The sequence below is a fragment of the Heterocephalus glaber genome, unplaced genomic scaffold, assembly GCF_053883595.1.
Source record: "Heterocephalus glaber isolate CG9 unplaced genomic scaffold, H.glaber_assembly_v1.0 deba00000281, whole genome shotgun sequence".
Classification (NCBI taxonomy): Eukaryota; Metazoa; Chordata; class Mammalia; order Rodentia; family Bathyergidae; genus Heterocephalus; species Heterocephalus glaber.
Genome location: NW_028258139.1, coordinates 3,177,486 through 3,201,709, shown reverse-complemented (window position 1 = coordinate 3,201,709; position 24,224 = coordinate 3,177,486). Strand labels below are relative to the sequence as shown.

Sequence of the window (24,224 nt, the reverse complement as noted above, 5' to 3'; positions counted from 1 at the left end):
CTTCACTGCCCTTCACCTTCACTGCCCTTCACCTTCACTGCCCTTCACCTTCACTGCCCTTCACCTTCACTGCTCTTCACCTTCACTGCCCTTCACCTGTATTGCAATTCAACTTTTCCTTTTGCCCATCTTGCCTCTCTTACACCTAACAGGGAATAGAGCACATCTTAAAACATTATGAACACAAATTCCTATCTCAGAATCTGTCTCCTGGGTAACCTAACCAGGGACAAGAGCATGGTAAGATGAGCCCTGAGGGGCTGAAGGCAGGTGCTGGCAGCGAGACTGGATATGGTAAGCCTGGATGTGCTGGTGAATACAGAGATTGCTCTTGACATCCATTGACAAAGAAAAGAAGATCTTGAGAAACATGGCTAAACTTCCTCCTGCAGGCTTTGTTCTGATCATGTAATTTCCTTCTGGAACCCTGAGTGAGAGAGAGTAAGGTGGAGCCATCAGGACACACGGCCTTGGCTGAGGTAGGTAGGTTTGCTCTTGACCTCCTCTGAAGCAAGAAGTTGAGGCCAGAATTCGCGATAATCCATTTAGAAAGCCAGTAGCTATTGCTGGTTGATGGTGAAAATCTTGTTAGTCTATGTGACAACACCGTGAATTTCTTGGACAATGGTTGTCACATTGCTCCATTAGGATATCCATCCATGGTGAGTCTTTAACATTATATATTCAGTTTTTAAATGTAAAAGAAAATCCACAGATTTCAGTGACCTATTATTAGATCAGTATAATAAAAACCATAAAAGTCTATGACATTCTCTGTTTTTCAGGAGCTCATAATCTAAAGAGACAGAAAGTAAATGCGTGAGACGGCAGTAACTGACAGGAGAATATGCAATTAAGTTTGAAAGCAGTGATCCTGGCGCTATGTGACAGAGCAGGTGGGAGGGGAGGCAGGCAAGCTGGACGCTCTTCTCTTGGGTTGTAACGGAAATGCAAGCTTATGTATAATGACCTAAAGTACCACTCACTGAATTCTTACTCAGAGAAAACATAATCTTAATATTGTGGCTTAGGAAGTTAAGTTTTTAATATTTTCCCACTGTACAACTTACAAGATGAACAGATTATCCTAAATCCTTAAATCATTTCTGCTAAATACTTAGATGAATGCATAGTCATAGTCTTACTCCTGAGGATATGATGTCACATTTGGTGAAATGCTATATCCTCTCTGAAGTAAGTTTTTTAATCTGAGAGGAGAGCCACTTTCTTTCCTGAAGCCCTTGGCCCCGGTGCACTTGCTATGGGATACATAAACGATCTGTACACATCTGCTTGGACTGCATTCTTAGGAAATCAGAAGTCAGGGCCCTGGGGGAAAGTCCAAGTTTTTGCGCATCTGTTTGAAATGGGCCTCATGATTCCTAAGAGTTAGAACCACCAAAAATGAGAAATTTACTTTTATGCAGTAAAGACTGTGGAGATGTTGTTTATTCTGCCAGGGTAACCCCTGAGATTCCTGAGCTGATGCTCTGGGGTATGTCTGAGAAGCTTTGTGACCATATTAATGTTTACAAAGCTCTGTCACACCGTGGTGTGTCCCATAGTAAACCTGTAATTTAAGCTTCTTCTATTACTCATGTCATAAATTCAGCATCTAATAAGTTGTTGCTATTTATCAATGGTTGGTTTGCTGTCATGGAACACTGATTCCATTGGCAAGGTTATTTGATAATATCAGGTTTATAAAAGGAGAGATGTTTCTCCGTAAGGCCAGAGCTAATAGATGCTTTTTTCTCCTTTAATTGGGACTTTTATGAATGACAAATTAATTGCTTAACATCCACAGAGTTTTTCCTTAAAATAGTCAAGCCATTAAAAACCACACTGTAATAAAAATAAAAAGAGAAATAACAAGAAGCTTTCTCTGAATCATGAGGTAATATTTATGTCAACTTGAAAAGTCTCCCACAAACTGCCAGCTGCCCTCTGTGCTGGGTGAATATCCTCCTTGATGATGTCATTCTAGCCACAGTGTCAAACACATGGTTTCTATGCCTCTACAGCATTTGACATTTTACCTGGATTATAAAATATATCATTCTGAATTATAACGGTTTCCTTCAGTAATATGGAAAAGTCTACAAGAGAACAGAGGCTGTTTCTTAAAGTCTGTGTCTTAATAAGGCATGCAGAAAATGTTCATCAATACTTAACCCCACCAAGAACAATATAACAAAGAAACTGGAATCTAGGGAATTGCCTTTTCTGAAAGATGCATCAAAGCCATCCATTAAATATAGAGGTGATGGAGCCACCATACCCCTGACTCATGTAAGCTTCTGTACCTGCTCCTTTTGCCACTGAAGTGTGCAAGACAGCCAAGGAAAAGGCAGGGGTGAGTCTCCAGTTCATACAAAGATTGGCCAAGTGACCATAACACTGTGAATTGATTGGTCTCAAACTCTACTTTCCAAGAATATAAACTAACCATGTAGTTTTGAAGATAATTAAATGTTTATACAAACCAGTGTTGTTAAATCAGCTATTCAACCATTAACTGAAATATAAAATTGGAAAACATTCTAGAATATAAATACTATAAATACAACTTTTCTCCAAAAATAATGGATCTTATTTAAATAATGTGAGAACTATCATATTCTTTTTAATTACCTATAAATAGACTGAACAATTCAGTTAATGTACAGCCACAGCTTAGCCACACAAAATATAAACAATTCTCATGTTATTTTGTATATAAATCCACACACATTCCATTTCTGCACATTCACAGATCCCTAGTTTTAGAAGAAAATAAAGTGTTCCCTCTTAATTCCTCTACATATTATTGTATCTAATTCCAAATAGTAATTGTGCTTTCAGAAGAGATTTCAGCTAGCAGAATATGCTTGCAAGAAATGATTAACTTAAAAACTGAGGGGCTGGTTAAGTACAGAGTACAGAAAGGAGGGTTGTCAGCAAATGTTTGGGCTCCTCTCCTCTTTCCTCCCCCAGGCTTCTGTTAGGATTACAAGACTGATCAGATGAGCAACTGATCCCCTCAGTTTTCCCAAGGGAAAGTGCCATAAGCCATAGACCTCAAATAAGGAGTCTTAAATACAGGTTATCTTCATAGTACAGACCGTCCCCAGCTGACCGTACTTCAACTTAATGACTTTTTGACTTTAGGTATTTAGGTATTTGGTACAAACTATAATTAGAACTTTGATTTTGAATCTTTTCCTAGGCTAGTGCCACATGGTGTGGTCTTTCTCAGGATGCCGGGCAGTTGTTGCAGGTGCCCAGTTAGCTACATGATCCCAAAGTGAACAACTGGTAATCTACAGTGTGAAATGGAGACGTCTGGCAGATCCGACATATTAAGTGCATGTTCAGCATACACTACTTTCAACTTAAGGTGGTTTATCAGGATATAATCCCATCGTAAGTCAAAGAGCATCAGTATTTCCAAATCACTTCCAGGAAAGATGTAAGAGAGAAACTTAATCAACATCCTATTTTATTTGGGTTGTTTTTGTCAGTCTCGTGAGGACTGACGTCCTGGGTGTCTTCTCCCTGACCTTGTGACTGGCACTTCCCTGAGGCTACCAACTATTGTTCCAGGCATTGTGCCAGCACTTTCTGTAATTAGGGAGAAATAGAATCCTTGCATGCATATTTCTAAGAAAAAGAGAAATGGATAACTTTGCCATACATGTTGAACTTCAAAGTAAATTGCAGTTATTTAATAAACAAAACAAGAACTTTACATTTTGCAGAACCAGTACTCAGGCACAGATAAAATTTCATTTTAGATCTCATGATTGAATGGGAACATAAAATGGAGTGACAGTTATTGTAATATGTACTTTAAAATGTTACTCCTGAACAAAAAGAACAAAGGTAATTAATATTTCATGCATGTACCTACACTCAAGTTCATGGAAATTAGCCAGACAACTCGGAGGGGAGAAAGGTTGTTGTTGGCAACTTTAAAAATTATCTGTATTATTCACCTATGCACCATGTCCAAACCTATCAAAGCCCAAGGTCCTATTCATATTTTGGAGGCAGGCGAATCTTTACTAATGAAAATGATCTTGTTTATTTGCAAGTATTTTAAAGTAAAAATCATTAACCAATGATGAGTTGGAAGCCTCTTTGTTTCTGGGTCAATCACCCAGAAAAACACTCAGGCCAGGGCCAACCAAGGCCATGTAAACAGAATGGAGTTAACTTAGGAGGGCTTTAAATGAAGGTCAGGATAGATAAAGGTGTAATTAGTTCTGAGATGAATAAAATACGGACATCCTTCTGTTCTCTAGTATGAACACAGGCCAGAAATTTGGAGGAAGAAAGAAAATGAAACAAAGAACAGGCTAAATAGAGAGTATAGGATGCAAGAGGAAAGAGAGACTAAAGTAAGGAGGCCAGAAAGAAAGAGGGAAATGAAATGAGCATATGGACTACGCATGTGCACGTGTGTGTGTTTGTGTGATGTGTGTGAGCAGTGTGTGCGACAGTTAGTCAAAGACCAGCAGAAATAAAGGCACACAACCACATCATGAGAGAGACTAGAAGACAGAGATGCACAAATAGGAGGTAAAGACTCACTGAAGAAAAAGAAAGCAGAAGGCTCATACACCCATACACAGAATGATTTCCAGAAATACTAGTAATTTAGTAGCTGTTTTGACTTTCTAAGACTGTGTTCAAAACCATGTGGGTGTTTAAATCTAGTATTTTAAATGGCAATGTCATTTTTCAACATTTACCTGAGTGCAGAAATTTGGTTCATAAATCTGGGTTCCTTGTTTTCTTAGTTCCTTGAACTAAAAACTAGAAACCTATAGACATTCGCAATTTTTGCTAAATATGGTACAGAATTGCTTGATATTGGGAATACTTCCATTTATCCTTCTAAACTTCAACAAAACACATCATGAATCTTTTGACAACTTGCTAGCTTACTGGAGTAATATTTAAAAGGAGGACCATGTGTTGAAATAGTCAAGAGAATACTAAATTCGTAGGGATCACTTACTTTTGAAGCATTATTATAATTGTGTGTATATAAATGTATGTGTAATATCTCTCTATGTGTGTGAGTGTGTATATGCATACATATGTACACACACAAATCTGTGAAATGTTTTAGCAGCCAAGTATCCCACTGAATCAAAAATAACATGGTGTTAAAGGCTTTCCCAGATTTAGAAGCACTCAATCAAAAATAAAGCCTGCACATCCTACATGTCACCACCTGTAACTGACCCTTGTGGTCAGACCTGTGCCCTCCTTTGCAACACCAGATGTACTGGGGACAGCCCATTCCTGATGCCTTCTTTCTGGCTCCTCCTCTGCAGAAGTGCAGGTACCCACCTTTCTGGTCTCTCTAGCACTAACAGGGTATCCTGATATTTCCACTCATCAGTAATGGGAGAAGGTACCCTACTGCCAGTGTTTACACCTTAGTTTACTATTACATCATATCACCTTTCTGTAACAGTGTATATTCTCATTCATGTTAAAATTTAGTTGCTACGGTCAAATTTTGAGAGGTGGGGTCTTTAGGAGGTGATTAGGCCATGGGTGCACTATCTTATGAGTTAATTAAGGTCATGATCCCAGAGATAGGTCAGTTATAGAAAGGGGGAGTTTAGCTCCCCTTTCTTCTTTGTCTTTTCGTATGATGCCTTCTGCCATGGTATAATACAGCGCAAGAACCTCACTTGACTTGATTCCTTAATTTTGAACTTTGTAGTCCCACAGACCTGAGAACCATTTACCTAGTCTCTGGTTTTCTGTTACAGCAGCAGACTAAGGCACTCCCTGGGAATGTAGCAACTTATAATATGGCTCTGGGCCAGTGCTCACAGTATGAGCAGTGGCATCCATTTCACAGTTCTCAGTATCAAGTGAGACAGGGTATGTGAATGTATTTGCAAAATTTCTGGGGCACAGGCAGCACTGGGGGACAAGAAAGGGCTAATGAGAACATTCACTTTATCATTAGACTCGCATGTTAGTTAGACAGACATCTAAAAGGTATTTTGTAAGTTATTGTTTATAAGGATTTCCCATGGGAAAGAGGTATGACCACCAGGTTATAACCTGTTACAGGCTTGTTCTACTGTGTTACAAGAAATCGTGCTACATCTGTTTTATTTTTTTTTTACATCTGTTTTAGATATGGCAATAAGCTGAACATCAAAGCTTGAGTCATTAAAGCATAAAATTATAAAAAGTGAAGACATTTGGCTCTTAGGGTCCATACTTTCTCTTGGCGCATAAATTTCCATTGCTTTTAAAATTGTGAGGATATCCTTCAGGAATGGACAAGTAAAAGTAAGTCCCAAGTAATCAGTCAGAAGAACTGTTTCATATAGACTAGAGGGACAATCTCTGTTCTTATCTTTTTCCTTTGGATACCCCTGCCCAGGCACCTACACCCATAACAAGCCAAGCACTAGTCTGCTGGGAGAGTCTCCCACTCAGTCTACCATGCCCATCTCTGCAGACCACCTTCTCGGTGACAGTGGCATTCCCCATGGACATATTTTCATCCTGTAAACTTAGGTCAACCTGCCAGGCAGAATGAACTGCTCACCCAATAGGCTCCTTACATAAACCTATTTTATAGGAATTATCATGATATTGCTTTCATTACTTTTAGATTTTTAGCTTTCAAAAATGTAGTCCCTGTGCCTCACCTCAATGTCTTCCAGAGTACTCAGAGCACAGTTATTCAGACTCTTTTCATTAGCACCTAATTATGTGCCAGGCACTATTCTAGTTGTTGTGGATATTGTTAATGACATAAGAGATAACAATATCTAGTCACACAAAACATACATTGTCATAAAAGCAGATAGGCTAGAAAGTATATAAATAGTCGGATCACATGGAAGAAGATAAAAAAAATATTTCCCTGAAAAAAAAATAAAAGAAGGAAAGGGAATGAATAAACCTGAGTTTGAAACTAAAGGGTAAGGTCAGGGAATAAAGACCTGGAGTAAGAATGAATGAAACACAAGGCTGTGTAGAAAACATCTTCCAGGCACAGGGAAAAGCACACACAGGCCCGAGGCAGTAGCAGATCTGGTGGGCGGAGGAGGGGGCGAAGGAGAAGGCACATCCACAGGTTAGATAGAGGTCTTACTTTTTCCTTTGGGAAAAAAAAAGGAGTGTGCCCACTGGAGGGTTTATGACTGCCTTGTGACGTAACTGCAAGAAAGAACAGAATCAGGGAAACTTGAGAAGAGATGCCTAACCATAATTCATGGGGAGCAAGGATGGTCTTGGGGCCTGGTAGCAGCAGTGAAGGTGATGAGAAATTATCAGACTGAGAGCTTATTTTGAAATTAAAGGCATCATTACATTTGGACAGATTGGATGCAGTGTCAGAAGAAAGGAGTCAGGATGATTTCAAGGTTTTTGAACTTCCCTATGTGTGGACATGGGGCAGGCTGTAATCCGATTTATGGTAGATTTTAATTTCGAGTTTGCATGTATTAACTGTGAGAAATTCCTTGGATCCCCATTTGGAGTCTGAGGTTCAGGAAAGACAGAAGAGCTGGAGATGTAAATTCACTCACACGGAAATGTTCTGAAAGCCAGCATGAGATCACCAGGGAGTCACTGACAGAGAGGATCAAAGATATACCTGGGGGAGTCCAGTGCTTAGAGATTCCTGCTTCGAGGAGGAATAAGCAACAGAACTAAAGGATACAGTCTAAGAGTTAGAGGACCAGGAAACAGGTCCTGTTGGGAGGTCAAGTTTCTTTGAGAATGGCCATGAGAATATGAGCCTCCAGACCTTCCTTCAGGCCTGAGACAGACAGCAGACTTCGTGTCAGCTTTCATGTGCCACAAAGACTCAGAATCCTTAGGGAGCTCTGCAGCAATTACCATGAGCAATTTGAGGAATCTGGAACTCTACATTCATTCTATTCTCACAGGAGCAGCCTGGAAGAACAGTCATCCCTGTGATTTCCACACTGGGGCAAGGCAAAGAGCAGGTTCCTGGGGGCATAATGCTATTGTTCCCCTACACAGGTTACTTTCCTTTGCTGCTGATTTTGCAACGAGTCCATGGAGATATCTTCCCTACCCCTCTTTGAGAATCATCCCTACATGAGTCTCCCCAAAGATAGTGGTGTGTTCCTCTGCCTCATGCTGAGAACCATGGTGAGGATCTGAAAGAAATCCCAGCTGAAACGGTCCTCTCTGTTACCTGCACGAATCTGTAACTGGCTGCCCTAGCCTTTGTTTTCTTCAGTGTTACCAAGTCCTGGGAAGATCTGTGCTCTGTGGCCTTGTGGGCTGGGACGGCCCCTGTCCACATCACTCAGGTGAGCCCTGTACAGCAACTCGGGAATTCCAGTTTTGTTTCCTATTCCTGACTAAAAATGGTCAAATGAGATGAAGACAGGCATTAACAGAATTAAGCGCATCTCACTTTACATTTGATACTTTGATAAAACATACTGATGGAGGAAGACCCTCAGTGACAGTAGAAAACTTAATCAGAAACAATTAAATATAGAACAGGCTGATTTATAGTTGAGGGGCCAATAATACAAGTTTTGCTGGCTAAACAGTCCTGGCTTTAAAGGAACTAGAATACTAAAATGGTAGATCTTATGTCAGGTATTCTTATCACAATATAACATAATTTTTTAAATAAAATAAGGAGAAAAGGACTAAAGAAATTACTTATGGAGCCGGGGATTTAGCTCAGTGGTTCCTCCACCTGCTTTGCAAGAGCAAGGACCCAAGTTCAATCCCCAGTACCAAAAAAGAAAGAAAGAAAGAAAGAAAGAACTTATGAATTTGGAAAGAAAGAAGTTGTGGGAACTTTTAAGATGGTTGCACAGAATCAGGTAAAATAAAAATTTCTTCACAGTGAATTGCTATCTTTATTCTCAAAATAATAATAGGCAATGTAAATTAAAATATTTCTCAAGTAACATCATGTACTAGGACTATAGCAAGGAATGAAATAGATTTCTTTTCCTTGAAAACGGTTTGTGGGTGTATAAAAATGCAGAATCATATATGACCAATTAAAAGTTTTGTATGGTTTGTTCCCCTTCTATTGTCCTCCCAACCAAACTGTAAACCCAAAGCCAGAGATCTGCTTCCTTTTGAATGGGTGGAGAGGCAGATGAATGAATATCAAAACACCTACAAACCACTCAAAGTTCTCAGTGTTTTAAAACAGACAAGTAGAGAAGTGCTTTAGAACACAATGGAAAACATTAGCAGCTGAGGAGATCATGGAACATTTCATGAAGGACGTGGTACTAGTCTTGAGCTCTTAAATGATGATTACAAATCTCATATAGGAAAATACAAAAGAAGAGAAGTTTGTCAGCCATACCCTGTAACAGAGATGAGATGGAAAGAATGTTTCATAACATGAAACAAGAAAGTACAGAATTAGGTGCAGAATTTCCTTAGAAAATACTATAGTGATGAGATTGGAAGAACAAAACTTGGAGGGGTGAGTGGTTAGAAAAAAAGAATTTTCTGTTATAAGGAACAGAAAATTAACCAAAACAAAGATCATGCAAGGAAGACTCCCAAGCGAAAACATCACCAAAGAGAACTTTAAAGGTAAAGAGGAACTCAGAAGATGTGGTTGGATAAAGAAAGAGGTTAAACTTCAGCTTGCTTTGAGATGGAGGGAGAGGATGAGCCCAGAGACCAGGACTAAAAGTGCTGGGGGGAAGAATGTTTCCTGGGAAATAGACTTTGTGGAGCTGGGACGGGATTCTGAGGACGAGCATGTGGGCGGAGAGTAGAGAGAAGGGAGGGGAAGGGGAAGTGAAAAGGAGCAAGATGTGGGGCGCAAATGCACCAATTCCTTACGATGAGGGTATCTATTACGTATCACAAACACAGACTATTAAAGAAGTTAAAGTAAAAGAAAAATATTTCCTTAGTCAAGAGCGCACCAGGACTTGACCTTTGAACACATCTTCAAGATCGCCAGCTGGAGCGGGATGACCTAGTCAGATTCCAGTAACGGTTGCCTTAGAGTTATAGAAAAACATCCCAGTCACAATGTTTGGGTTGTAGGAAGTCAACTTGTCCACATTGTGCACATATTTATTTCAGTACACACCTTAAGTAGAAAAAAAGAGAAAATGTTAGGGACAGTTTGCAGTCATACAGCATAATTGAAATGGAACCTCAATAGGTATAGTTTACTTAAAATAAAACATCAGAAAATGAATTCTCTTCCTGATGATTTAAGTTCATGTATTCTTTCAAGGAGGGCTGAAGAGAAATGAGAAATGTTGTTAAATGATTTTGGGTTGTACTGGGGATGCTCAGGAGTATATGAGGGTGAGAAGATGGAGAACCAGAGGAAGAACCCGTGAAATGCCTGAGCAAGTCCACAGGAATCGCAGCATCATCGATCACCAAAACTGCAAGGGAGTCATGTGACGCGTGAACTGACGAAGTCTTAGGGTTTTGTTGAGACACATTAATTAAGTGCTCCAAGAACACAATCTAGGTGACTCCTAAGTCATCCTAAGTCATCCAAAGGCATATAAACGGTGTTTTAAAAATGTCCTTACCAAATTTCCGAGTGATATGGGAAGAATGTTTAAGGAAAATCTGCCTGACCTCAAATACTTCCAAGAGGGAAAAACAAAGTCTCCCATATCAAAGCATGTGCTTTTTGCTTCACTGCTATAAGAATGATTCGTTCTTTATTCTGCTTCTCTTCATTAAACAGAAATGAAAACAATCATTAGCATTCCCTTAGATTTCTTAGATCAAGATAATTCCAAAGAAACCCAAATTCAACTTCTTACCAAATCTGCCACTGAACAGTAGCAATGAAGAGAAGAGCTTTGCTAAGCAAGCAGTGAGATCTAACCCATGGTTCCCAAGGCTTGAGCTTTTCAAACTTTAATATGCACATTAAATTCTTATTAAAAACCTGAAACAGTAAGTTTGCCGTGGAGTCTCAGTCTAAGTTCCCAAGGACGCAGCTGATAACTGCTGCTCCGAGATGGACAGCTTGAAGGTCACCTTTCAGCCCCAAGTTGGAAGTGATTTTTTTCTCTAACTGCCTGCAGCATCTTGTCTATGTCACCACCAGTGATGTTATTACATAATTCTCTGAGTTTATCACAGATGCTGTTAATTTAGTATCTACTTCAGTACCTAATACTATTCTGGAGAAGAAGCAGCAGTGAGTGGACAAATACTGAAAGATATATTCATTCCACAGTCAAGAGAGGCAAATTCTGCCATGTAAAAAGATGTTTGTTAAAAGAAGAAAAAAGCTCATTGGATAAAAACATTATCTCTGGAGGCAAACTTTGAAAAGTCTTAAAGGAATGCTGCAAGTAAACCCTCACATGCACTCTGCAGTGATGATATTTTACAGTTCTGATTTCTAGAGATGTTAGTGCCTTAGGATCTCAACTTCTGTAACCATTGGTTGACAGAAGCCACTGACAATCTTGTGATAATAACTGAGCACAGAAGGAAAAAAGGTAAAGGATATAAAGCACCTTTCCTGAACTCAGCTCACGAATTAAATGCAGATAGCGTCATTTGTCCTGCCTGCCTCACAGGTTTGTTGCAATTAGGTATTGTGCACATTGTTTCAACAACTTATTTAATATACATCTATTGAGGGTCCACTCAACAGCAAGTTCAATGCTCAAAGCTAAGTGGCTATGCTAATACTTAAATAGAGACAGCATTACAGTTCATTGAATTTTCTTGCTAAACAACAAACTCCTTTTTGTGTTTATTCTTATCAAAAGCTTCCCTGATATATTTGAAGGTACATTTCTATCCTAGTAAGTACAGTACAGGAAACATAGCATACTCTTCCTGGAGTGCTTCAGTCAGGACTCCAGGTCATGTGTAGACACAGAGCGTCTGAGTTACTCAGCAGTGTAGGCCAGGAGGATGGAGGAAGTGGGCCAACTGGCTGTGCATAATTCCCCTTCTCTGCATGGACACTGTTCTAACATAAATCTGTACCATCAGCTGCTTTGGTTGTCAACTTGGCTTCCCCCACAAAGTGACTTTTAGGAAAAATGGATTTTTCTTTAAGTGTCAGTTTCCTGGCTTCTAATTTACAAGTTTGGTCAGAATATTTAGAAAGGTATGTTGCCAACACAAATGTAGTAGATATGCTACTAAATACTCCAAATGTGCTGTGAGCCTTGCATTTGGAAATCACAGTGATGAAAGGAAAGAAAATGGTTTCTCCTTTTTTCTTAATCTAAATTTATGATAGATTTGTGGAACACTTATTATTAATAAGTTTCTGTTCATTTTTCCCTTTAATTGTTGTCTCCCAAATTTTTTTTGCAGTAAGGTCTAATAAAATCATGACTTTAAAAGGAAACTTTATTTTAAAAGAGAGAGAAATTGGAGAGTAAGCTATCAAGTATTACAATGTTGAACTAATAAGGATTGAAGTAAATGAAATAAGATAGAAGGAAAAAGAAAAAGCCACCTGAATCTGTAAGTCATAAAAGTTTTCATATACTGATGAAATGTTATTCTTAAATCTGTTATAGCTCATAAAATATTTCGCAGTTTAAAACTTTACAAGAAGTTGGTGAACTTTCAAATGAAGTAAAAAATAAAAAACAAAAAGCATCAAATTTAAAATTTGCATTACAAAATTTAAGTCAACACATTGTTAAGTACCAATAAACCACAAAAGGACAGTGGGATTAACTCTAATGTATTTAAGAGCCTTGTATTCATTTGTATCTCTAAGGACTGACATAGGAAAGCCATTTCAGAAGCCAGAATATATTTTCCTAATTACAGGGAGGGGGCTCGACTGGTATAAAACATTTTCCAATGCATGAGACAATTACCAATATTAGTAAATGCAGTAGCATGAGGTTCCGATTAAGGATAATAGTAATAAAAGAAAAGAGCAGAGATAATGCAATGGTCATGATTTAGAAAGACGAAGAGAGCTTTCTCAACACCACCTGTAACCTGAATTGTGTTAGAGGAAAGACTAGAAATGCTAATAAGGAATGTGATTAAAGGTAGGCCTGTGGTTATAAATTGCTTTTTTAATGGTGATGATAGTAGCTGACACAGAGTATAATAAGAAGATGAGAATGTCAGTATCAATTTTTATTAGTGCCATGAACAATATATAGTATATTTAAATTAGCTTCATTTGTATTAGTATTTTTGTAAGTAGTCTCTCGGGAAGCAATAACATATCTAATGCATTCTAAAAAGAAGGACTAAATAAAGTTGCCACTGTTCTCTACAAAATAGCCATACTTTTACACCAGGGAAAATATACTGTATTTCCTAAGGCTACTCAGAATTCAGGCACATGGTTGTCATTCTGGATCACAACAACTTTAAATTTGTAGTGAATTGGAAGAGCAATTGTAGAAAATGGATGAATTCATACAAAAGTTACACAAAAATTAAAAAGACACTAAAAATATAAGCTTTCATATAGATTAATACTTTCCCCTCAAGATTCATATAAGACATTAATTTGACTCCATTTCTGGGTCAGTTTAAATCATTTAAGAAATTGCTTGGCACCCATTTAGCCTAAGCACAATAATTCTGTTTAACATAAATAATAACAAAATTTTAAATGATTGGTTAGTAATTTCTATAAACTGGCCCTTATTAAAGAAAAATAGGGAAATTTATTTGTGAATTTTCCCAACAATTATCACCATCTTTCTGAATTGTTCTGTTAACAAATTAGGCATGGAACATTTGACAAAAATAATTTTTAGAGAATTAGAATAACAGAAAATTTATTTTTAAATAAAATATATTCTTTGTCCAAATTTTAGAAAACAAGGCTGTTGAAAAGGTTTAAAGAGTGGAACTTTGAAAATTCAGCTGGTTGAGGACCTAAGCAATGAAATATTCCCTTTGATTTATATTCCAAACATTATGACCTATGGATGAGAGAAAGTGTAACTTGGTGATTGAAAAGCTGGCTGGAGAGTCCGAAGTTTGGATTACTTAGTAGTTGTGTACCCTTGGGCTAGTTACATAAACTATTTGTTATACTTTATTCCTCGGAACATTGAAATAACCAGTTTCACCATTATAAGGTGATTGTAAGGATTCAATGAGGTAACTGAGTGATCAAGGAAGCTCAAGAATATCTGGCACACACTAGTCTGGTTTTCAATTGGTATGTATGATAATTCACTTTATGAGTTCTTATAAATAAATGAATCTGATGCTGGAGAAATAAAAGGAGGCAGTGGGGGGGGGAAAGAAGGGGAATAAAATGTGTCGTGTACATGTATCACTTCCTTACGGTGAATGTAATCATTACATATTGCAAACATGTACCAATAAAACTTTAAAAAAGAGTACCTGGCACATAAGACCTCAATAAATATTAGCTTTATATAATTATTAATGCTAATATATGCTTGAACAGAAATTTCTATTTTTGTACAAATTTGTATTAAAAATTTCCCCCCATCTGTTTACTTTCTGTCTGGTAATTCCTCTCTTTTTCGCTCTGAATTATATATTTATTTTTAGGTCAATGCACACACATTAATTCTTTAAAAGTTCTCTTTTTTTTTTAAAGTTACACATCACTTTTTTGCACCCGAATGGTTTGATTTCCTAAAATGACTGACACAGGTCAGTCCCTTGATGATTTGTGAGTTAGCCACACAGTCACAGGCACACAAGGTACACACGAGCCACACGAGGTCACAGGTACTGAAAATATCTGATATATCTTGAGCAGTGATCACTTTAAACTTCTCTCAATCCTTCTGTGGGGGACATAGATTCCTCAAAAAGATAGAAATTCTATATGATAGCAAATTTAAAGCAAAAATTTAAACAAGCCAAGTAATTCAACAGTTGGATCTTGTTCAAATGTGTGCTCTATATCCTACTCTTCAAAATACTTTAAAAATTAAAATTCTTAATGATGACCTCGATAACCCAGGTGGGACTATAGAGTCCCTTCTAGCAAACTCCCACAGAAAAGAGCATCAGCATAGGGCCCAGGATTTAGCTCAGTGGTTTTGCTGCCTGCTGCGCAAGCACAAGAACCCAAGTTAGATCCCTGGTACTAAAAAAAAAAAAGTGCATCAGCATGAATTCTCAAAGGTATTCCACCACACAGATAGGTCAAGTCCCAGATAGAAGGAGTCACAGGTAATGGGGAAGGAGGTGAGAGAGTCTGCTCTGGGCACACAGTTGCCTGGAGAAGGAACTCTGGAAACTGTTGAGGCATTCTTTCTGAACACTGGGTTATTGATAAGGTTATACATCCTTCATTTTCCAAGCATTTTCCTGAGGAACACATAGAGATGATTGCTGTTTTTAGAAAGGAGGACTGGATAGTGGATTGGGGACTGTCTAGATTTGTAATAGTAAGCCTAAAAAATGAGCAAGGGTATCATCTTCTTCCTGACAGAAAATGTATCCTAATCTTAAGCATGCATTTCTCTTTTTTTAAATGTACTTTCTTTTAAGTATGACTTGACAAAGACTCTGCAAAAGAAAATTCAATTTGAATGTATTCTGCAACACATACAGTAGAATATTGTATTTGGAATACTGTGAGGCATTAATATTGAGTTATGGCATCTAAGGTAGAAATGCATGGAACCACTTACAAAACCTATTTGTAATGTATAGGTAAAAATATATAATATGGTTACCTGATGGAATTACCTAATTATTTTAAACAGAAAAGTAGATAACTTAGAATTGGGCAATCCATTAATCAGAGATAACAGTTCAGTTCACTAAGGCTCAGTGAGAAATCCAATCAACCATACAAGGTGTATAGGAAGTGTGTGGCAGCCTGCGCTCCATGAAGAAAAGTGGGAAATTACTCACATTACAGCAAAATGTTGTGTTTTATTGTCAGAGAATATTAGATCAAATTGTTTTGGATCTATTATGGATATGGTTGGTCCTCTTCTCTGCTTGTTTCATGCGTAGACAGAGTGCAGGTGAAATAAGCCCTGTGGCTTGTTCCTTATTCTAAAACAAGGATTCTGAGGCTTGAGAAATATGAATCATTCTGATAATTAAAGCCAATAAATATGAGAAAAAAAATAATGTAGGGAAGATCTTACCTGAGTTCCTGGATTAGAGAATCCATTGGCACTGTAGACATAAAGAAAAGAAGTAGATAACTTTTAAAACTGAATGATTGAACCTCTTCATCCACTTAGAGATAATAACCAAAATAAATGGTTAGTACAGACCCTACTTGGTTTCTCACTTGGTGAACTGATCATTCCCTTGTTCTCATCCTTTAGAATTAAGAGGACAGATGAGTGTGTCCTGAGATAGAGTCACTCTGGGCTCAATGCCTGCAGTGGCCCTGGGTCCTGACAGTGACAGATTTGATCTCCCACCTACCTGCCTTTAGGGTTCCACTGGAAAGTTATAAGAACACAAAGGACTTGCATGAAGTTTACAGTGAAACTTACTTTTAATTTTTAATAGGAAATTATTCAAAAGAATTAAGATTTTTTTTTGTAGTGCTGGAGGTCAAATCCAGGAATTCCTACATGCTAGGCAAGAGCTCCACACCTATCACCAAGATTACATATTGAATGAGTCTGAACAAGGATTCATAAAAAACTGGCAAGACCTTGTTAATTGAATAAATCCCAAGATTTTATTCCATAAATTTCCTACACACAAGAAGAGAGAAATAAGATTCAGACATCAACAACCTTTTAAAAATGAAAAGCTCACAGAGAAAAGAGCTTTGGTTTTTCTGACTGAAAAGCTGGGAACTAAAGGAGCTCATGTTTATAAATACCTGCCTACACCGAGGATAAGCAGCATATGGAGGGAGACAACAGGTGGTTTTCAAGATTACTCACGCTTCATGAGAAACAGTCATTTCTCTTCTAGAACAACATTTTGGCTCTATTTAAGGGTGTGTGTGCATGTGCCAAAAGAATTCAAAGTCCAAAACGAACTGCAAATTAAAAGCCCCACATTTTGAAAGTATGATAGAGCAGAGTGCTTTGAGACATTGGTATAAAAGATTTGAAGTACTCAAATTCAATCTCTAGAATCCTGATACAAACAGTAGGCATGAGTTTATCTTAAAATTCCAACAACCCCTTTTTCTTAAATTCATATTCTACTGAGAAGTTTGCTACTTGAAAATTTAGTGTCTAGAAATACTACATTTTAAATATGAGACAATAGAACGTAGTGAATTTAACGCTAGATGTGATGTGGTGGTGCATGTCTATAATTCCAGCACTTGGAAGGCTAAGGGGAGTCAGCCTGGGCTACACAGAGAGTTCAAGCCTGGCCTGGACTAACAGCAACACCTTGTCTCAAAAATAAAACAAAACAAAAAAATGATGTGTTTACTTTAGGAGTAATATAAACCCAAACTAGAAAATAATACAGAACAAAGCTTTCATTGGAGTAAAGTTCCATATCACGTACAGCATTATTCTTTATTTTATATATATATATATATATATATATATGTTCCATTAGCCACTTTCAACTGTAAATCTCAAAACCCTTCCAGAGGATGCAGGCAGCCAGAGCTCAGCTCTTCCTCAGCATTACAGCCTCTGATCCAGAGTGTTTTCAGAGACATGGGGAACCTACAGTTTTCCACTTAGAATTAAGGGTCACCAAAATATAGCTAATTAAAATAAAAGTTATTTTCCTTAAGGGGTGTTATTGCCAGTCAATCCTGTTTTCCAGATGTTTAGATCATCAAGGGCCTGTTTATATTTCAATATTACATTACCATCTGTTGGTTACAAAAAGAGAGGGATAACCGGCAAGTTAAACCTTCCAAACATTACTTTGCAGAGCTGCTGGAAATTCCCAGCAGGGATAGTCAAAAACAAACATCATTATTTTACTTGAACTAAGTATAGATTGGGAGTCAGTAAACCAGATAACATAAAAATCAAAACCAGCTTTGGCAATAAACTAACAATTCAGTCTTTCCCTTTGGTTATTAAAGGTCACTTCCACATTCTGAAGGTCTCCATCAAGCATTCCTGTCTTGCTGAACCTTAGGATGTTTTGCACGATGTTCAAATCTATTTGGTATTGCATTTTGTAAAAATTAGCATCACACATCATTGGACTTTCAGAGTCCTTTTACTCTTGGTTCATAATATTTTGTCTTTCAATGCCTAGAGCCAGTGTTCTGGTTTGATTTGAATGAAAGAAGCCCCGAGGAAGTTGTAACCATTATTACTACACGCTAGGGAGAGAGTACTGGCACTCCCATCTTTCACGGTGTGATGGGCACAGTGTCCTGGAACCTGCTTGCTAACTCACCCTCTGTTCCTTTAGAGCGAGTACGCAGCATATTATCTTCAGCCTCTGCATCCATCTGTAACATGAACACAAATCCTGAGGTCAGTCCTTTGACATTGACCAAAATATGAAAACACATAATTAGAAGTTCTGAAGGTAATTATGAAAAGCAGAGATGCTTTCCATGCTCTTGAATTTGAATCTGGCTCTACCAGGACCTAACTGTGACTGCCCTCGCATCCCACTAGTTTTAAAGTCACATCTATAGCTGTTGGAAAACAGAGAGAACAGGAACAAGAGGGCAGATGTCCTTGTCCACAAGTGTTTCCAGTGATTCAAATCTTATGGCATTATAAAGATAGAAAAAGGATTGTCTGATCAACAGTGCTTGTGAAGGGGATGAAATCTCTCATGCCAAACTAAAAGATTTCAAACTGATTACTAAACCCTCATTCCTTTACATTGCTAGACCCTTTTCAATATATACTTCTAAGTTAGTAAAAATGATTGCCTGTCTAAAAAACAACATAAAGGCAAACCCTTGTAAGGCACCCAGAATATATCAATGGAAGTTCTGACCATCAACAACAACCGACATTCACTCCCAGAATTCCAGAAAAATATGGATTCTAACCATTCCCATGGATAAGGAAGGTGAAATCAGAGTGAGGTGCATGTCTGCATCAAAGTTCCATCATCACTAAAAGTTTTACATGTAACCAAATAAATTATCAAAGGGAAGCAGGGACTTTCAAAGCCTTTTGTTTTCATGGACTCTGACCTGACAACAGCCACCTTTTCACTAGAATCTGCTAATCATCTCCTAGTTTAATTTACTTCTGCACATTGTCAGAAGGAATTCGTAAATATAAATAAGTTGTTCTGCTCGGTGAAAACCAGAGGTAGGCAGAAGGCATGCTCTGTGGCTCCCATCCTTGAATCCTGACGGGGCAGGGAGGCGATGTGACTGCATGGCGATGCGAGCTTCGTCTCGGCTCTCAGAGGCTAGGTTGTGATTGAAAGCACTGACCTGCCATAGACTTGTAATAGGGGAGCAGGTGTGGCAATGATGGACTTTAATTTCCTTTAATAAACCTTTTATGTGCCACACTTTTACTGCCATTCGACACTCTCCAAGGTCCTGCACATAATAGGTTCATTACTTTTGATTACTATAGTCTATTGAGACAAACAACTCCAGAACACACTATATATTAGGTTCAGTTAAACCAATATAGACTATTTATCCATTGTGCATTTTTTCACCTGCAACACTACAGACAAAATTAACAACAGCTCTCCTAAGCGAAAACTATTAAAACCACCAGAACTCTTTTGTCATTGCTTCATAATAAACACCATACCAATTGTTGAAACTGCTTTTTAAATTAGCAAACAAAAAGTGTTCACTGCTTTGGGTGAACAGCAGTTGCTTTAGTCTAAATAAAATGGTTCATTGTTATGAATATTTTAAAACTACACAATGAGAGAAAACAACAGTAAAACAGTAGTGATTTTTTTTCCTGCTGATTTTCTTTTAAAACCACATGAATTTATGACAGATGTGACACCGCCTGAGCTTAGGATGGCTTGGTTTACTCATGATGGCGAGCGCCGCCTATGAAATCGCCCCCCTCCCAGGAGTGCCCCTGTTGCATACAAAGTGGCTCAACTCATGACAACGCCCTCCATGTGCCACATGAATAACTAGATTAAGAGAGAGCAGTAGCAAGTGAGGGTTGAAATGATGAAGCCCATCAAATATGTCTGAGGAAGCTACTCCCATGGGAGAGCATCCCCCAAACCCGAGTCTATTATCCTGCCACATGGGTGCTATTAACTTTCCCTCTTCAGCCACTCTGAAAAAAATCCCCCCAAAGGCAAGGGAAGGTTGAACTCCCTGAGTTTCTTTACCAAAACTGAAACACACACTGCCAAGAGCACCAGCAGACACACATAAAAGTTTCACCAACATACTTAATGCAACGCTCCTTCTAATAGTTTTAAACTGAGTTCTATTTTGCAATTCACTCTCCAAGGGCCTGGGTCTTGCTGCTACCCCATGCAGCCACTTCCCCATTACAGTCATTGGAAAGGATGCATAAATATTCACGGACCTCTCCTTGGCTGCTTGGAAAGCTGGTCTCATAAGGGTATTTTGTTGAGCTATTGTTCTCCTGGTGGTGTAGCACATACATCTAAAAGCTGATAAACTGAGAACTCATTTGTCAAATGAAGTTTTCAAATTTAACCTGTGGGCCAAGTTACAGCAGTGAAATGGATCAAGGTTATAATTTACAAGCTGTCTATTGCATCTTCCCAGTCTCCTTCACACTGGCAGAACGACACTAAATTCAGTGTATCATCCTGTCTAGCGGTGCGCTGGAGAGTAAGAATATTGGAACCCTAGAGCCCATGTGAGTCTCTTTTTAGGAGTAGAAGGTTTTAACATTTATAAGATGGTTCTCTTTCCTCATCCATCTCAATTCAAAACCAGATCTTCATGGGGTGGGGGTACAGCTCAGTGGTACAGCACTTGCCTGACACACCCAAGGCCCTGGGTTTATCCCAGTACTGTAAAACAAACAATCAAACAAATAGTAACAACAAAAACAAACCCTCAAACAGATTTTTGTTCTCTGGAACCTTGTACAGGGAGTAGAAATTTCTAAATATTCTTCTTTTGCATTATTCCCATGGACTCTAATAACTTGCCAATGTGTAGACTTGATTTCATAAAATTAAACCTTAGATTCAGTGAGTACCTTGTTCAAGACATGTGTCCCTAGAGGTCATGGGCCTACCTCGGTGTATGTCTTGAGACTTGGGTCATGGGTAGATTATCATTCTTTCTAATTCCTACAGAATTATAGAGGAGGCACATGATTATGGTGTGATTCAGGAAAATGACCTAAATAACATATACTGCAACCTGGAAAATTCTAATTATTGTGGAAAACTTTATTATTTTCCACTGGAAGAGGACATTAGATTATCTTTACTCCCAGGCCCCATAAACTACTGAAAAGTCAGCAGTTAACTTTGTAAAATTTAATGAGTTACTATGTGTCTCAAAACAAAAATTTTACTTTAGAAAACCTACCTTTCTCCAGAATTCTTAGGGCTTTTGTATACCTCATTTCATAGTTTAAGGGTGAGAACAATAGATCTTTTTTTGAGATTCCTACAATGGATTCTTCCTGCCTGTAACAATCTACTTATCCATAGAGATAAGAATACTATAGATAAACTTTACTGCTCTTTAAGAACAGTTCTATTTAATCTATGAGGATGGATATATTTTGTATAATATTAATATAGAAATGAGAAAAATTATTTTTTGATAAGTAAGTATCTCATTCATAATAAAGCCAAGAGCTTTTTAAAAAGCTTCACTTTCCAGTTTTCTAGGGAAAAGAGTAAATACAAGGAGAAATGACAAGAGGAAAAAAATTATAAAATAAAGAAGGGCAAGAACCAAAATTTGGAAGAAAGATGTGTAAGAATCAGAAATGGAAATAAGCAGATAGGCAACAAAGAAGAAAAATGACCATAGAATAAAATTTAATTATTAAATTGAATTTGCAAAGTTCCCATTTAACATCTTTCTATACCTACAAACCTATATAGAGAGGTACAAAGTGATTTTCTAGTTAGTTATTTGTACTGAATCATCTCTTCTTGCTGGAGTTTACATCAGAGGCAATAAACAGATCTGGTACCTTCTTTTGGGCTGAAGAGGAAGTCCCAGAATTGCTTCTTTGTGAAAGGCAGAGATTCAAGGCGCAATACAAAGAACTGGTATGTGGGAAGATTTAGTTCCCTTTTATTTTTCACTCAAAATCCTACTTTACCCTAATGGAAATAAATAAATAAAAACAATCTCCAATTCTCCAAGGAAATATATAATCACTGCTTACTAATTGAGTAGAACAAATCTCTTGGTGGTGTTTTGTTTTCTCCTTTCAACAGAGCCCTACACAGCAAACTCAATATATTGTTAGTATATACTTATAAGTAGGCTTGAGATTCTTAATATTTGTAAGAAAAATCATGGTGATCACCATGTTTTGAGGGCACTCTCTGAAAATCCTTATGCAATTGATACTGTCTAGTTAATATCTCTGTAGGGATTTCTAACACGAAAAGTGCTCATGTAGTTCAGCAATTTTCCTCCTTAACCAGATACCATTGCATTCTTTGCTTGAAACAATGTGGTTTTGTATGTTATATCACATTATTTTTGTGAAGTGTCCTTTCAGTCCTCAGGAACTTGTAGTGATGGTGAGATTAAATTCTATGGCTGCTAAGTAAAGGTCCTGCGGTCCACGTGGGGAACCCTTTATTCTCAGTGGATGCTGCCCTTTCAAAACTATTTTTTTTAAATGACAAGAGAAACCAAGGAAATTGGGAAAAACTATGTCCAGAAAATGAGACAACTATTTTGTGCCAGTATGTTAGGATGAAATCTGTCAGGATTGAGGAAGAAAGAGTCTGACAGTGAGTGCCCTTTCTTTGATGACACTGGCCTCAATGTGCTCAAAACATAGTTTTGAGTTAGCCTAAAATGGCAGCAAAGATGCTTACCAGTTACACAGGAAAAATTGGGGGGAAATGAGCTGTAATACTAATAAAGGAAAATATTAATATACAGAGAATACTGAGCTAGAATGTTTAAATGTGTGTTTTCTCTACTCTTTCTTTTTACTTTTCTAGTTTTCTTTTCAAACATCTATTGATTATTTGGAAAGAATAGGAGTATATTAAAAATAGTTTTTTAAAAAAATCTATTTTCTAACCTAAAATGGATTTTACACCACCTTTGATGACATATTTCCCATCCTTTACTTAGGGCCTACTATTCCTGATATCAACACTCTGTTCCTCTATGCCTTTTATTAGACTGTACTTTAATTCTGTATAGAAAACTGAAGAGTTAATGATGCTTCTTGTCTCCTCCAATCTCTCTTAATCCCCATAAACACCAAATCTCAAGAAAAAGCAGATTCAGTCCACTATCAGATTAAGTACAGTTCTCTAGGAAATAGCTCTACCCGAGGCATACACATTACTCAAAGATGAGATGATTTTCAAAGGGAATTTTCTAGAGTCACTGGGAAACATTTAACAAGGAAAGAGATGTTAGACCTGAAACAAATTTGGGTGGTGTTATAAGGAGGATAATTTATTTTGATTTTCTCTTCTGATTTCTGAGCTGCCACTGCTTCTGTAGACTTCATTCTGTAACTTTGTACAACTGGCAATGTTGAATATAAACCAAAGCCATATGTTTGTGTCCTTTTGCCAAACGACTCCAGCAAATAGTTCTGTTATTCCCTTAGGTAACCAACGTGAGCCAAGGATTTCTATTAGTTGCTGTACCATGGCCTTAGAGCTACAGCTTTGTGACATTAGGGATAATTGCCAGCTTTATGTTTTAGGAGATTTTTTTTAAAAATATGCTCTGTTTAAGTGTAACTTAGAGAAAGTGACACACTTAAAAGGACCTTTAAAGTGGTTTTTTTGCTGAAATTTTGAGCTGAATCTGTTGTAAAATATGCAAATGTTAGAAAATAAACTCCTTTATAGAAGCATACATTATTTTAAATACATTTTTTTCTTAGGGACAACCAAATTCCTTACTTTTCAGTATTTGCAGGAATTAATTACAGAAGTCATCTGTACTGCTCTTTAAATCATACTTTTAAAAATATCTTACTTATTTGCACTTAGTTTTTGAGCAAACTAATTTCTAGCACAAATGAATTCAAATTGGATTTTTAAAACTATTTTAACAATGACCCTTTCTTTAATGGCAAACATATGTGAACAAATAACACATACCGCTCAATATGCAAAAGGGTATAGAGGCTCAGAGGACTGCATGGACTTAGTAGTTTGAAATATTAAACTGATTGTGATTCTGACAAAAATCACAATCTTAAATTCAGCACTAACAA

General features: G+C 37.5%; 1 protein-coding gene across 4 annotated transcripts in view; it reads right to left on the bottom strand.

Moving 5' to 3' along the window:
• The window catches only part of St18 (ST18 C2H2C-type zinc finger transcription factor), a 311,874-nt gene that overhangs the window by 85,926 nt on the left and 201,724 nt on the right, over positions 1-24,224 (bottom strand). For 3 of the 4 annotated variants that reach the window (XM_004837518.4, XM_087185713.1, XM_087185714.1), the window contains 2 exons: positions 18,286-18,340; positions 16,080-16,110 (listed from right to left, as the gene is read on the bottom strand). The exons of the other annotated variant lie outside the window; for it this stretch is intronic. In XM_004837518.4, the coding sequence (XP_004837575.1) occupies positions 16,080-16,110; positions 18,286-18,340 (86 nt within the window). The remainder of the gene's footprint in view (positions 1-16,079; positions 16,111-18,285; positions 18,341-24,224) is intronic. 4 annotated transcript variants of the gene reach the window in all.